General features: G+C 37.0%; 1 protein-coding gene across 1 annotated transcript; it reads right to left on the reverse strand.

Annotated features, from left to right (window-relative positions):
• Window positions 1-8,098: 8,098 nt before the first annotated feature.
• On the reverse strand, window positions 8,099-17,689 carry LOC125380009. Its single transcript, XM_048395976.1, has one exon. The coding sequence runs from the start codon at window positions 17,687-17,689 to the stop codon at window positions 8,099-8,101; it is 9,591 nt and encodes a 3,196-aa protein (XP_048251933.1).
• Between the last annotated feature and the right edge of the window lie 235 nt (window positions 17,690-17,924).

Here is a 17,924-nt window from a genome sequence, read left to right on the forward strand (position 1 = left end):
AAACTACTGCTCAGAATCTCTTCAAAATTTCCACAAAGATACCTTAGATCCTGAAGCAGATACCACAAAAATCTCAAGACTCTAGACTCCAAGACGAAGGGCAGATAACTCAAAACAACTTTAAAAATCGCAATTTCAACAGCTCATAACTCCGCCACGAAAGCTCCAAAGACTTCCAAAATTCCTGAACAGATCCGGAATCAGATGCCAAACAAAATCTCTACACATCCAATGTAGCGAAATTGCTTCGTTTGGCCTCCAGATCGGATTAAGTGTTTTGGCACTGTTTTTTACCAAATTTCTCAGTACTTGACTCCCAAAATCTCCTCAGCTCAAACTACCAGCTCAAAAGCTTCCAAACTCTCCACACTTTGGCTCCAAGTACCATACTAACAAGTTTCGAGAAATTATACGTATGTCATGTATTGACCTGATAGCCCTTGCTCTAGCGATTCCAGAACACCAAACCGTTTGCCTATAGCTCAATGGACAACGAAACTACAGAGAGTTGAAAATGGCACTCTTTGGCCCCAGTCTATAAACTTGCCATATAGAAGAACTCGAAACACATGTAACTACGAAACTACTGGACGGATTCGTCCACACTTCGTGCCTGTATTTAGGGTGGGATTGTCTGTTACCACGCTTAATTGTAGTCACATCGTGTATGTCACAATGTCTACTCGGCAACTGTTGAAACAAATCACGTGTCGCTGAAGCCGGCAGAAACGGACTATAATGTTAGAGCGGACTGCAGACTCCTATTATGCTGAAACGGACTATAAGACCGCACCGGCGTGGAGTCGTCTGCTGTTGAAACATAAAGTGATGGTCAAAGGGTTATTTACACTCATACATGCTGTATTACAATTAGGTCTGATGTATACTATGAAGATGGAGTGCACAAGTACAAATTGCTTCAACCAAAAAAAAAAAGGTGGTTCAGCCCCTAAAGGAACGAAATGGTAAGCAGCGCTTGCTATTAGCGGAATTGCCTATAAACATGTATGAGTTACGTCCCTTAGCCGGTTTCTGACCAAGCTCCATCTCAGCGCATGACACATTCTTCATTATTGGTGTGAGCTCATCGCTGTCAGGAGTTTCTCAAGCCGGCAAGCGGTCTATTCAAGTCTATGCTGCACCTGGTTCGGGGAAGCCCTGCGAAGACGTGTAAATGCTTTTTGAACCAACAAACCAACTTCGAAAGGTAGGTTTCTACAGCATAAGTATAATAATGGGGTCCTAATAATGATGTGCTCTGACATTTCTAACTGTTTTCTGTGATAACTCAAGCAGTTGTATGTAAATTATGCCGACCATTCCGTCCCGTCACCTATTTTCGTGGTATTTCGATATTATTGTTTGTGTAGAGACTATGATTGTTGAATGTACTTACTGATGGCCGCCACATAACCCCAGCATAACGGGCTATTGCTTTCATTGAAACTAACACATCCAAATAGTTCATATCACTGTATTTGATTTAAATACGTCAAAATTAGTGTTTTGAAAGGGGTTATAGCGAAAACGGCACCTCAGCAAAACGGCACCGGGCGAAAACGGCACCTCGACTCGAGCGAAAACGGCACCTCGACTCGAGCGAAAACGGCACCTCATTATTTTTTTTTACCTTTGTCAATAAATGATATTAAACTTACATTGTAACTTGCAAGCGCCAATAATTGTGAGATGTTAAAACAAGTTTACATTAGATATTAGCCTCTACTCCAACTATAATCCAACTTAGCTTATACGCAACTCAACTTATTGTGAGTTGAGGTATTGATACTGTTGTTATAACTGATTGATGTAATTGTTCTCGGTAATTTACAATAAGCTCTCAATTATAGTTTATTGTTACAGTAAAGTAATTGAACGTATTATGTTTTAGGTAAAGGAACAAGCTGTGGAAAACCTATACAAATCAGGCGCAAGAATAGTTGAAGATGCCCAACAGAGACTAGTTGACCCTGATCAGGCTGGCGGTCGCCAAAACCACTCGACACTGATTCGCATGGCGAACCGAACCAGGGAACTGTTGCGCCCCAAAGAACCGAGGACACTGGACTTCGAGGTACTACTTATAATAAATTGAACTAAACAATGCTATTATTCAAATTCATAGAATAACCGAAATGTTGTAACATAATGAATATTGTATTTTAACACATTTATATATTTTCAGATTGCCGAGGACTTCTTACCCGAAGGCTTCGTCCGTGGCGACATAATTCACAAGGATGAGAGGCATATCATGCTTGCTACTGACCGGCAGTTACAGCACCTAAGTAGGAGTGGTCAATGCTTTATGGACGGAACGTTTAAGATTGTCAAACGTCCGTTCCATCAACTGCTGACCATTCATGCTTTTGTGCGTGCCGGCAGTAACTTCAAGTTGATGCCTCTTGTGTTTGTAATTATGTCAAGGCGTCGAACATCGGACTACGTCAAAGTCTTGAAGAAGCTTTTAGATAAAAATAAAGTATATTAAACGATAAAAATGTTTTTATTATACATTAAAATTTCTTTCTCTCATGTTTTAGGTTGGCACAGACGCATCAACAACAAGGTGGGTGAGCAGTCCCTGGGGATCTACAGGTTGATCCCAGAGCTGTTCCGAGAGGCCAGTCTGTTGCCTTTACAGTCGCGACTGATTCAGGAGGGACGACTCAGGGCATATGTTCGGAAATCTTCAACATCTCGTCAAGAGGAGATCTTCGACGTATGGCGAAGATACAAGGATGGGGATCTCTCCCTGACACAAGTACTTTCACAATGTTCTGTTGTGCATGGACCGATTTTGTGAAGAGGATGATGATGATGATGATGATGATGATGATGATGATGATGAAGATAGACATGTATGTAAGAACATATTTACTGAAAAGAGGAAATACAATGTAAATCACCAATGAAAAACTATATTTACTTATATCTCTGAAAAGAGGAAATGTTAATACATCACTAATAAAATCCCATGTAAATAAACACTATATATTAGTACAAAAATCGTTGTTATCGTTATTAAAAATAGAGGTGCCGTTTTCGCCCGACTCATAGTAGCCATTTTCGCCAAATGCGGTGCCGTTTTCGCCAGAGAAATCGGTGACGTTTTGCTGAGGTGCCGTTTTAGCCTGCACCCTTTTGAAAGAATTCCATTCATCTTGGTTGTATCTATTACTTGCATTCTTGACATGAACGTATGATCATTATTCTAAGGTATAACCCCAGGGAGATTAATATTGTTTGTTTCAAACAAATTGAAATAGTACTGAAAATAGAATGTTGTTCTTGAATGTGCTTATGTTTGAAAAACATAACCAGTATATCCCAACAAATATATAGGTTAACTTAGTACATGTAGTATGTGTATGTGTAAGTAGTGTGTGTCTTTTAGGAAGTAATTTTAAAAAAGCCCCAGGTTGTAGCCTTTCAGACCTGTAGCATGGATATGTAACATTAGACATCTTAATTAATTTAACAAAAAGTGGAGGAAGAAATATGTTTTCTTCACAGTGATTGATTAAAATTCATCACATATTTCAAAGACCTGTGGACCTTTTATAATGTTGATGATCCAATACACCGCCATGTAGTGCTGGTTCAGGACAAGAGTAATACAGTATCATCCAATTATTCCAGATTTAAAACAAAGTAATCCGATTCATTATGCAAATAAGTTTTATTACATTTCATGGGTAATCAACAAGCAAAAGTAATGGTTTCAACAAAACGACATGCAGTTCATGTTATCATCAACACATCATGTACACTTGGATTGTTGTTTCCACTCAGCTATATTCAAGGTAAATAAGGGTGATCTATATATAATTGATATGACCTTTATAATATATCAAGTGTATTGTGTTCTCAGGAACAAAGCATGAAAGAAACATAATATCAAAAGATTGAACATATCATAAAGCATCATAGATAAAAACTGTCATGATCAAGACAGGACTACATGAACACATTTGTACACGCATATGCAGAATACATATTGACATTTGCACAATGTTTACCCCACGTTCAAACCTAGCTAGGTGGTAAAGATCCATACTGAAAACGTCCCCTTGGTTATATTGTGGTGATTTGTAAGATTTATCTCTAGGTTTAAAACTAGCTAGTTGCGTACTAGATCCACCAGGTGGCAATGCATGTGATAAAATCAGTGATGATTCTCCACATCCACATGTTTGTAGAATAATACAACTGAGTATTAATGTTCATAGATCAAATCCTGGACTTCAGTTAAATACTAGCATGATACTTGCTCTGTATAGAACATCATATAGCAACGAAACATTGCTATGGACAGCATTGAAAGCATAATAATTGTCAAGTTGTACATTGAAATAGACAATTGTAACATTTCATCATTTTGCATGTAAGAAGAAAACAATACAGCAATAATACTTACAAGATCACACCACACAAGGGATGTCACAATTTACATTTTGATGTCATGTATCTGTATCTATGTATATGTTTACACCTGTTATTAGAATACACAATAACCCATGGGTGTATCGATTCATGTTTTAATTCTGCATACAAAATTCACAAGGATGGTATTTACATTTTGCAACATGCTGGCCTGATAACTGCTCCGGCTATAAAAATTAATCACCTTTTCACAAACACCTGATATCATCACTATTTGATGGTGATTCATGAACACATGCTTATGGTATACTCAGAAACATTAAATGAACACTGCTTTTAGTAAAGTTTATGGAATGATTTGTCAATTTTATTTACATACATACCAGGTTGTAGTATAGTACATGTGCTAATTTCATCGTCTTCAACACCCCTTTATGGGATTCACTCCACCGTCGAAAATACAATGTGGAGTGACCCTGAGGTGTTTTGGACTTGAAAATAGCTTCAACACCCCTTAATGGGACCCACTCCACCGTCGAAAATACAATGTGGAGGGGCCCTGAGGTGTGAAATAACCACGACAAAATCAATTCCAGTTTCATAAGAAATCTCCACTAAAAGTAGGGTCTAATTTGTGTTTCTCACCATATCAGAAGCATCTGTTTATGATTTACTGTCAAATAGTTACGAAACCACTTGTTCCTGAATACATGAGTGCATCCTTTCTTTCCAGGGTACAACTTATATCAAGTTGTTGCAAATGTAAAATACTACTTCTTGAATATTGGATACAGTTAAAACATAAATTGATACATCAGTAGGTTATTGTGTGTCCTATCATCAGGTTTATACATATAGATACATCAGTGAATTGTGACATCCCTTGTGTACAGGTACATGATGCACACAGGGAATATTAAATGGTCAGTCCACAATGAACAACCAAGGGCCATGATTATACACTGTAATATTTCTCCATGCCATTATGGTAAAATACCACTTCTCCATCAGTTTCATCAGTAACTTTAAACTGTAAGTGTGCTTTTATTCTACACATATTCAAACAAACCTATGGCAATGAATCTGTCTTGGTTTTTATCAAATTAGAATGAGTGACATGTAGTACATAGAATAATTGAGAAAATGCCATGAGCTGATATGAATTTCTTTTCTTTTAACTCCGTTAAAGTATATACATGCTAAAACCTATACATAGAAATAACATATACACAGAAAAAGAAATATATATTAACAGTATACAAAACAAAGGTCATTATTTATAAATATAGATGATAATAATATGTCAGTGTCTTTCATTTAACAAAATTTACAAATTGATTTAGATTAGCACTTTTCAGATATACATGTTTATAATTCTTCAATATATATACATAATATGTACAGTGCACCTCATGTACATATGATATTATATACAAAATAAATAAGCATGTGCAATAACTTGACAAAATATCAGTGTCTTTTCAATCAATAAAATGGCATCCATTATTTCATCAAGTAGAATCAATGTACTTTTCAACAGCAATAATCCTTGAAAAATCAGAAGTTGGCCTCAGGTCCACATTCGTTATAATACAAGTAGAGTCCATTCATATTTTGTAGAAGATGCTTTCGCAATAGCAGTCACAAAGATCGATACAGGTCTATAATTATGATAAATACAGGTACAATTCATTTGTTTATATGTTGCTTAATGCAGCACTCAGCAATATTCCAGCTATATGATGGCAGTCTATGAATAATCAAGTCTGGACCAGACAGTCCTGTGATTGACATCATGAGCATCGATCCACCCAATTGTGATACAATGACATGCATCAACCAAGACGGTGAGTCTGACCATCCGATCCCGATAGTTGCTTCTTACCACAAGCATAATCGTCTTTTGTGGCAAGTATGGGTTGCTTAAGACCTATTCTACCCCGGATATTCAGAGGTCAGAACAAATCATGCATCTTTTATGTAAAGTTGCTGCTTTCACAGCTACAAAAGTCATTATTTATAAATATAGATGATAATAATATGTCAGTGTCTTTCATTTAACAAGATTTACAAATAGATTTAAATTAGCACTTTTCAGATACATGTTTATATTTCTTCAATATATATACATAATATGTACAGTGTACCTCATCTACATATGAAATTATACACAAAATAATTGAGCAGTGAAATAGTTTGACATGAACTAAATTCTGACAGATATTTCTTTTCTTTTAGATCAGCTAAAGTATATACATGCTAAAATCTATACATAGAAATAACATATACACAGGAAAAGAAATATATATTAACAGTATACAAAACACACACACACTCACACATCTAGTAGAATCAATAGTATTACATTTTCAACAAAATAACAATTTGGTATTTTGTATGTCGGACTAAGGCCTATAATTATGATAATAAAGCACAAGTCTTTCATGTTTTGTAGAAACTGCTTTTGCAACAAAATTCATTATTTATAAATACAGATGATAATAATATGTCAGTGTCTTTCATTTCACAAGATTTACAAATTGATTTAAATTAGCACTTTTCAGATACATGTTAATATTTTTCAATATATATACATAATATGTACAGTGCACCTTATGTACATATGAAATTATACACAAAATAATTGAGCATGTGCAACAACTTGACATGAACTAAATTATAAATATCAGTGACTTTTTCAATCTATAAAATGACATCCATTGCCCATCATTTCATCAAGTAGGATCAATGTTATTTTCAACAATTATATTCCTTGTAAAATAAGAAGTTAACCTCAGATCCATATTCATGGTAATCTATTCATATTTTGTAGAAGAAGCTTTTACAACAAAAGTAACAAAGATAAATAAAGGTCTAATTATGATAATACAGGTACAATTCATGTGTTTGTTTATTGTTTAACGCAGCACTCAGCAATGTTTCAGCTATAAGATGGCAGTCTATAAATAACCAAGTCTGGACCAGACAAACCAGTGATTGACATCATGAGCCTTCATCCACCCAATTGTGAAACGATGACATGCATCAACCATTGGCGAGCCTGACCACCCGATCCCGGTAGTCACTTCTTTAGGGGTTTGTACAATTCATGCTCATTTTGTGAAAGTTGCTACTTTCACAATAAAAGTCTGATAGGTGCAATAACATACCATTTCATCAAGTAGAATCAATGTAATTTTCAACAATTATAATCCTTGTAAAATAAGAAGTTGGCCTCAGGTCCACATTCATGATAATTCAAGTAGAGTCCATTCATATTTTGTACAAGATGCTTTTACAACAAAAGTCACAAAGATTAATACAGGTCTAATTATGATAATACATGTACAGTTCATGTGTTTGTTTATTGTTTAACGCAGCACTCAGCAATGTTTCAGCTATATGATGGCAGTCTATAAATAACCAAGTCTGGACCAGACAATCCAGTGATTCACATCATGAGCCTTGATCCACCCACCTGTGATACTCGCCCATCGGCGAGCCTGACCACCCGATCCAGGTAGTCACTTCTTCAGGGGTTTGTACAATTCATGCTTAAAGTCAGATAGGTGCAATACCAGGCCAGTGTCTTTTGTTGAAACGAGATTTACAAATTTGATAAATGAGATTTACAAATTTGATAAAATAGGCACTTTTCAAATGATGACATGGTAAAGATTGTTTTTCATCACTGTTATATTCACAGCTATATTCATAATTTGATTTCAATAGCTTCATGATACCCAAAGTATGTAGGAAGAATCTGAACAGATACATTCTCAAGTCCTTTCACATATACATGGTCAAGAAGCGTTCCACCTTCAGTAGTAGGTTCTGAAACCATCTGTGTAAAACCATTTGATTCCATCATAGTTTGTATTGAAGATGATGACAAGATATTTTCATTGAAATCACCCATGATGATTGATCGACCAGAACGGTTATCAAGTTCCTGAACAAGTTGAAGCATATGCTTTCTGAAAATATCAACTGTGTATGAGCTTGGCCTGTAGATAACAACAACATGAGCTTGTAGTTCCATGACGTACATACACAGATACTCTAAATTAGATACTGGTAACTGAGTAAATTCACATGTTTTGACTTCACTAGAATAAACTCCAACACCACCATGTCTTTGATTTTTCAGTTGCATCAGTATTGGTTCAGATGATTCATAACACTTTGATCTGGGTTTATGATGTAACGTAAATCCATCAAGTTTTGGTTCATCAGCTGGATGTGAATCAGATAACCATGTTTCTGTCAAGCAAATGAAATCAGACTCTAAAAACCTCTTGTCATTCTGCAGATCTTTAAAGTGTGATTGAAGGCCCTCAATGTTTTGTATAATTAGCGTGCATGTTGGATGACCATCATAGATTCTCTGATTTCTTGTCATGAACTTTGGCATACTAGACACTGCTGCTTCAACCTTTGCACTGCTGTATATGACTGATTCTTTGAAATTCTGAATGATAAGACCATCAAGAGAAGATACACGACTTAGTGCTACATAAGCTTGTCCTGCTGCAAATACCTTGTGTAATGAAACAACAGCTTTGTTAACAGTTATCCCTTGTACTTTGTGTATGGTGCAAGCCCAGGCTAGTTTCAGTGGAAATTGTCGTCTAATGCCTCCATTGTTTGAAACAGTTTCTTCTTGTGGCTTAATAGGAGTACTGTTAGGATCTAATTCAGATGCAGTGCCTTCCATTCTTCGTAATTTCTGACCAACATCAATTTTGTCAAACACAATATGTATTTTTGAAGGAAATCTTTCACCATCAGTCAAAGATATGTGGCTTATAGTTCCAAAGACTCCATTCACAAGACCATCTGATGTATCAATATTCTTTGTGATCATCACACGCGCACCAATTGCAACATTGAGACTTTTTTGTAAGACTGAGTTATGAACTTTTCCATGAGGTATTTCTCTCTTTTCAAGTTTCCCTGTTTTTGCATTTCGTGAGAAATCTTGAGCGTCAATACAAATTGGATCTGAGCATTTAGAATGAAGAGCAGCAATATTGTATTCATCAACCTGAGCATTTGTTGCAAAAATGTGAATGCTTTCTGGATCATCTTCACCAGTTTCTTGTTGTTTGAGCATATGTATATCTCTTGTGTCAAGAGGGTCTGACTTTTTTCGTGTTCGTAACCGATTCAGAAGTTGTGCAAATGCAGGGTCCTTTTGTCTCATGATCTCTGTCAATTCTGCGATAGAAAAATTATCATTCCACAGGTCATATCCATTTTTGGCAACATGCAATGGTGTTCCTTTAACGGGTGATAACTGATAAAAGTCTCCAACAGCAATTACAGATACATTTCCAAATGGTGAATAATCAGCAGTTTGTTTGATCTGTCTCAATCTACCATGAATGTATGATAACAGCTTGTGATCAACCATTGATATTTCATCTATGATTAGTATGTGGATACTTGGCAGCTTTGCTCGCAGACTATTGATCTTTTCCTCACCAAGTGGCTGGTATGGCAGTTTTGCATCAATTCCAATTGAGAGTGCACTGTGTATCGTGGAAGCATGTATGTTAAATGCTGCAATACCGGTTGGAGCTACCAAAAGCACAGAGTTATCATCTGGATTATTTTGCATGGGTGCTAGCAGTCTAGTGCATTCATAGCAAATTGCCTTGATCAAATGGCTCTTTCCAGTACCAGCTCCACCAGTCAGAAATAGATTAAATGCATCAGGATTTTTGCCGTTCCTTTTATCCAAACACCACTGTCTTATTTTATAGAAAACTTCAGCTTGTTCTTCATTCATTGATCTCAGAATAGTTTCTGCCTCTTGTTTTGACATTGTACTCTGAAGTACCTCTGTTTTTGATAACGTGTTATCCTTCAGTAGCAAATCAGGCATGTTCTTAGCAGTTTCACTTTCACTTTCCTCATCGGTCGTACAAATGTGTTCAACTTCACATGCTATTCTTTCAGATTCAGTTTCTGGACAGATTTGAGCCCAAGCATCTTCCAATTCACCTGTTTTGTCAAACAATTCCTCTGCTTCATCAATAACATCACCATCTTTCTCAAACATTGCTTTGTTTCTGTCAACAATCTCTTTCACAGTTTCCAAAGGACAGTTCTCAATCTGAACAGCACCAGTTTCATAGAACTCTTCATACGAATTGAATGCGGGTGGTTTTAATTGTGCATCAAATGTGTATGGCAAGAATAACTGCAATATACTGTGATAGTGTTTTTCTGGATTCTTTGTACGTGAAAATCTGGCATATCTGATAACTGCTGCATCAGTCCGAGTACGTTTTTTCACATGACCAAGGCCATTTTGTAATGTTACTACTGGACTACGGCGTTTGTCATCAGAAACATTTGATACTTCAGATTTTGGTAGCACTCTGTATTCTGAGCAAAACGTTGCAAGACACATGTTATCAAACTCGTCACCTTTGGGTCTGCTCTTGTATCGATCAACAATGCTTGTCATCCACATTTCATCTTCATCTAGTTCACCACTCTTTCGTTTGTTCTGCAGGGTTTTCAGAGGCAAACTCATTCTGACAGGGTCTACGGTTGGAATGAACTGTACTTTACGTGATCCTTCCTTCAATCTCAAATTGCAAACTCGAAAGACAGCTTCCTGAGCACTCACTTCTCTATTGTGTAGGTATACAGCACCAAGTTTCTTGAGAGCAGATTTTGCATCAGAGTTATCCTTATTTGCTTCCTTTTGTGCATGATTCAACAATAATCCCATTTCTCTTTCTGCCTTTGAGATATATGAAATGATGTAGACAACACAAGAGTAGGCATCAACTATGTACTGAATATCCATGTTCGCATTCCAACATCTGAGCAGATCTGCATTGTACTGATTGACCCATACATCATTGGGATTGCGTTTCATCACAACATTTGTCTTTTTGGATAGAGTATCACATGCTAGTTGAAATATGTCTTGCGAAATACCAATGGCAGAGAACAATGCATCAACTGACTCAAATGTTTGCTCATCATTTGTTAATCCTTGCCAAATCAGTTTCAAAATTCTTTGAGCATCTGGTATGGACATAAATTTCATATTGAAAAGATCTTCACAGCACTGTTCCAAGGTTTTGGGCACAACATCTTTTGGTTTATTGTCAAGACCTCCTGCTCGTGATATGAAAGTTTCATTGCTTGGAGGACGTGGAAAATTGAATCTGCAGGTTGTGCCATTTTTTTTGCATGTCTTTGAATGTCTTTTACTATGTTTTTGTACACTGTTGACAATATCAAACAATTCTTCATCATTCTCAACTGAAGGCATATCACATGTGACATATTTATCAATGAAAGATGTTACTGACTCATCATTATCGTCATCAACCTTTGGAGCATTCTCAACCCAGAAAAGGCAGTGAGTGTGAGGGGAACCACGGTGCTGGAATTCTACACGATAGAAGTAATCTTTTATCTTTCCAATTGGTTCAGCTGGTGACATGATAACCTCTTTCAAGAAGCAATGGAACCTTTTGTCAAACATTCGTGCTGCTGTCACTGGATTTTTCCTTAGTATAGAACATTTTTCAGACCAGTCAAGTTCAGTGGCTTTCCGTGTATCACCTGCTTCTCTGAGTATCGTTTCAATCATTTCTGGCCATCTCATATCAGCTGATGAAAATGAACAAAACCAAGTTGGAATACCTAGTTGTCTTATCATAGCAAATAAATCTTTCTGAGCAGACTGCCAGTATGGTGGAGTTCCTCTGATAGGTTTCAAGAACTTGTAGCCTTCATCACATTTTAATATCTCTCTCAGAGAATCAGAATCTGTAAGATTTTCAGATGTAACATTTTTACCATGTGACTGTGATCCTTTTCGCATTGCAATGGAAACATTTGACATAACTTGATCAATTTCAGAAAGATACTGTGCATAAAATATGTAGTCAGTGTTTTGAGCAAATCGACTATCAGCATTCATGAGGCGTGTATGTAGATAACGTGCAAGTGTTATTCTCTCTTCACGATCATCATGGAATGTAGGGGACCCTGATGGGAACAGAACTGGAAATGACCTTGCTTCATTGCTTTTGTCTGTCAGTAGTCGAACAGGATTATTTTCTTCAGCAGGTGCAACACAGGTTATCTTTTCAAAATGTTGATCCATAACTTCTTGGCCAATATCAAGCGGTTGTAGACATGTATTCATGAGTAATCCATGATCTTTCTCAGACTCTTCATTTTCATTAGTTTGTGTGTTTGAGCTATCCTTTTCAACCTCAGGTAATGTTTCAGTATCAGAATCAATAATTTCATCTTCCTCATCAATAACTGGCAAGGGATTGACCCAATCTGTATTGAAATTCACATCACTGTACCATTTGTTAGTTGTTTGAAGATATTCCAAAGCATTTTTAACATGAGCCTTGTTTACAAACTGATATTGATAATGGCCTTTGTAAGTAATCTTCCTTTTCAGTTTCACTCTAATCATCTGATCATCTATATCACTTCTCGGTAACATACTTGTGCTTTTCTGAATGTTAGAGGGAACACATACTACAGGTCCGTGTACGCCATGTTGTCCACCTTTTGGTAATGCCATCATTTTCATGAAAGGAATATTCAAGGCAATCAAGTGCTGCTCTAGTTCATTGAGACATTGTAGTTGCATAGGAACAGGGGTCAGTTCAAGGTTGTTAACAACAGCTTCTCCAGGCATTTTACCAGACAAAAGTTTCCTATGACAAGTATAGCAAATCCATAATGTGCCTTCTGGACTATCGACAAATGAACATTGGTCATCACAACTGTCTGAGCACCTGTGTAGGTAATTTTCTGTGATGCATCTCTCAGCAACAGTGGCAATATTACTTCCTTTGTTTTCATACACTGTTCTTTTACATTCTACAACCTGTTTTTTGAAAAGTCTTCGATGACACACTGAGCACACAAATTCTGGACCTTCAGATATGTTTTTGGCAAAGGATTGTGTAACATTTTCCATTATTTTCCTTTCTTTGGTTATTTGCAGAACCCTGGCAGATTGTCTCTCTTTCAAATTAGTTCTGTGTTCACCACTAGCTTTGTATTTGGCAATGCTTGCTGATTTAACAGATTCCCTGTGCTTTGCATCTTTTGCATATTTCTTGATACTATTAGTTTTTACACTTTCTCTGTGCTTTTCATCGTTTGCATATTTCTCTGTACTGTTGGTTTTTAAACTTTCTCTGTGCTTTTCATCGTTTGCATATTTCTCTGTACTGTTGGTTTTTACACTTTCTCTGTGCTTTTCATCGTTTGCATATTTCTCGATACTGTTGTTCTTTTTATTTTCTCTGTGCTTTTCATCCTTTGCATATTTCTCTGAACTGAGATTTTTTAGAGCCTCCCTGTGCTTTGCATCTTTTCGATACTGCTGACTGCTGTAAGATTTTATATCTTCCTTGTGTTTTGAATCTGTGGCATATTTCTGACTGCTGTGAGTTTTAACATCTTCTCTGTGTTTTGAATCAGTGGCATATTTCTGACTGCTGTACGTTTTAACATCTTCTCTGTGTTTTGAATCAGTGGCATATTTCTGACTGCTGTACGTTTTAACATCTTCTCTGTGTTTTGAATCTGTGGCATATTTCTGACTGCTGTACGTTTTAACATCTTCTCTGTGTTTTGAATCAGTGGCATATTTCTGACTGCTGTACGTTTTAACATGTTCTCTGTGTTTTGAATCAGTGGCATATTTCTGACTGCTGTACGTTTTAACATCTTCTCTGTGTTTTGAATCTGTGGCATATTTCTGACTGCTGTAAGCTTTTACTGTTTCCTTGTGTTCAGAGACAGTGCCATATTTGTTAGTACTGTATTTTTTGACAAATTCCCTGTGTGCTTCATCATCTTTGTATTTATTTGAACTTTGCAGTTTCTTTCTGTTCTTGAAATCTAGGTCAGTGTTGTACTTTTCATTCTCTTTTGCAAGTCTTCTCTGTTTCACATTCAAATTCAATGTTTCAGAATTATCTTTCTCCAATTCTCTTTTGGCTCTCATATATTCTCTTTTAGCTTTTGCCTGTGCATACTTTCCTTTTGGTTTTTTAGTTGGTCTGTGATCAGGTCTCTTTTCTTTAGAATCAGAACATTTTTGTTTTTTCAAGACTGACTTTCTGTCATTCAGCAAATCTGCAGATAGCTGGTCAGCATTTCTCTTGATATTCATATGTCTCTGACAATATTTGTCTGTACATGAGTTTCTCAAAGCATCTACTGTGTTCACACAAACAACCACTTCATAATGTGATCCACCAACATGATTTAGATATATGCCTGTTCCTGTGTTCACTGTGTCTGAGTTTAACTGCCTGCTTGAATATCTCAGCCATCTGTTATCAGTGTATGTGCATATGTCAGTGCCCAGTAGATTTGCAGCTGCAAGTATTTCAAGTTCTGTAGCCCATGTTCCAACATACCACATTCTGGATTGAGAAATGTACTGTTCAACTGACTCGTAACCTGGTCTTAAGAAGTGATGGAAACTTTCAGCATGTGCTTTTAGGTGTGTCACAACAGCCAGTCTGATTTTCCTGTGGTTGTTTTCTTTGCCCGAGATTGCATATGAAAGACTTCTAAAGAAGCAATTGCCATCACCTTCAATGGATACTGTTCTGCATGGTACATCAATTTCTACACCAAACTCATGATCTTGAGACTTTGCTACACATTGGTGTTGAATATCAAGCTTATTGCACAACTGTTCACATACATTTGATGATACAGGGCAGAATAGCATTGCATGTTGGTCAGTCCCAGTTTCTTTCACACTACCATCTTGTGAGTTGTCGTCACATTCATCAATGTGCATCATATCATCTTGATCATTCTCATTTGTTTGACATGCCGTATCATCACTTTGGTCAATCTCAATCATATCTACTGTACCATCCTCATCAATATGCACTACATCATCATTGTCATTGGTATCACTTGCATTGTCAGACTGATTGTCATGTGGCTGTATATCAGTGCTAATTTTCATGCCTGTCATTTCAAATTGTGAATTTGCATTTAAGTTCATTGACCGAGCAAGATTCAAACAGTGTTCATAGACCTGAAGCAGACTTGTGTATTGGATAAGTATGCTAGTACCATTAGTGACTTGTAATCCTTCAGTGTTCCGGGAATGGGAATCAAACACGTGGTATTTGTTATTTCTTTCTATCACAGCAAATGTTGATCCTCCAAATGTCACAAAAGTAGCATCATGTTGTGAAAATATTGTTTGAAGTGCAGCATCGAGACACATTTGTTGTGGATTATCAACAATTTCTTCAGTATCTTTCATCACAAAGCCACTCAGAGAATCGCCAGACACAAATCTATATTCTTTGCCAAAGAAGTCTACTGTTGGACAAATGTCTGACACAAGAAGGTATGCACTACGACTAGTTGATTGTCTCTGGTTTATAGAATCTTCATAAAGTTTGTTTCCTCTACAAAGAACTGTGTCAAGATCATGGCTGTCCCATGTGGAAATGTCCTTAATTTGATTGTACATCATTGCCATTGCACTGTTAGCTACACACTGTCTGCCACTATTTTTTCCAAATCTAGTGTGACCTTGATTGAAAGAACCATGTACAGTCTCATTTGTGTCAATATCAATCATTTCCACACTACCATCCTGTGAGTTGTCTTCGAGTTCATCAATATGTACTACATCATCATTCTCATTGGTATCACTCGCACTGTCAGACCGGTTGTCATGTGGCTCTACATCCTGTGAGTTGTCTTCGAGTTCATCAATATGCACTACATCATCATTGTCATTGGTATCACTCGCACTGTCAGACTGGTTGTCATGTGGCTCCTCATCCCGTGAGTTGTCTTCGAGTTCATCAATATGCACTACTTCATCATTCTCATTTGTATCACTCGCATTGTCAGACCGGTTGTCATGTGGCTCTACATCCTGTGAGTTGTCTTCGAGTTCATCAATATGCACAACATCATCATTGTCATTGGTATCACTCGCATTGTCAGACCGGTTGTCATGTGGCTCTACACCAGTGGTAATTCTCATACCTGTCATTTCAAATTGTGAATTTGCATTTAAGTTCATTGACCGAGCAAGATTCAAACAGTGTTCATAGACCTGAAGCAGACTTGTGTATTGAATAAGTATGCTAGTACCATTAGTGACTTGTAATCCTTCAGTGTTCCGGGAATGGGAATCAAACACGTGGTATTTGTTATTTCTTTCTATCACAGCAAATGTTGATCCTCCAAATGTCACAAAAGTAGCATCATGTTGTGAAAATATTGTTTGAAGTGCAGCATCGAGACACATTTGTTGTGGAATATCAACAATTTCTTCAGTATCTTTCATCACAAAGCCAGTCAGAGAATCGCCAGACACAAATCTATATTCTTTGCCAAAGAAGTCTACTGTTGGACAAATGTCTGACACAAGAAGGTATGCACTACGACTAGTTGATTGTCTCTGGTTTATAGAATCTTCATAAAGTTTGTTTCCTCTACAAAGAACTGTGTCAAGATCATGGCTGTCCCATGTGGAAATGTCCTTAATTTGATTGTACATCATTGCCATTGCACTGTTAGCTACACACTGTCTGCCACTGTTTTTTCCAAATCTAGTGTGACCTTGATTGAAAGAACCATGTACAGTCTCATTTGTATCAGTATGATGGTCATTGGTAACAAAATCTTGATCATAACTCTCTGGATCATTGATGTCAGTATCAGGGTCATAGCTCTCAGGATCATTGTTATCACTGACATTGTTCTCATTGGCATATGGGTCTTTTTGAGCATTTTGATCTTTTTGAGCATTGGCATATGAGGCATTGGCATTGGCATATGAGGCATTGGCATATGAGGCATTGTCATATGAGGCATTGTCATTTGAGGCATTGGCATATGAGGCATTGGCATTTGAGGCATTGGCATTTAAGGCATTCGCCTTGGCGTATGAGGCATTGGCATATGAGGCATTGGCATTTGAGGCATTGGCATAGGAGGCATTGGCATAGGAGGCATTGGCATTGGGATAGGAGGCATTGGCATAGGAGGCATTGGGATAGGAGGCATTGGCATTTGAGGCATTGGCATTTGAGGTATCGGCATTTGAGGCATCGGCATCATATGTAGCATTTTGTGTAAGGCATTTTTGTGTAGCACTATTGTATGAGCTTTCAGCGCATGTTTTGTTCGGGTTTTGTTCTGTTGCACATTTATTAACGAGGCCTGCTTCCTCGGTATCATTTTTAGGGAGGTGATACCCCTCCATCTGTTGCAGCATCTTCTTCAGTGGCATCTCTGAAACAGAAAAAAAAGAGGGATAAAATAATTACCCCCCCTCTTAATAAATATCCCCCCCCACCCAAAATAAAGTTAAGACCCATCCCTTTAATAGTTTCATACTGCAAAATCTTCCCTAAACTTAAAAACTCATAGATTATATCTTTTCATATAAAATCCAAAGATATAAATACTTCTTTTGTTCAGAACTTAGTTTACGACTGTTGAATCTTACATAAAATATAACTTCA

This window comes from Haliotis rufescens, unplaced genomic scaffold (assembly GCF_023055435.1).
Source record: "Haliotis rufescens isolate VD_foot unplaced genomic scaffold, xgHalRufe1.0.p SCAF_15, whole genome shotgun sequence".
In the NCBI taxonomy this organism is placed as follows: Eukaryota; Metazoa; Mollusca; class Gastropoda; order Lepetellida; family Haliotidae; genus Haliotis; species Haliotis rufescens.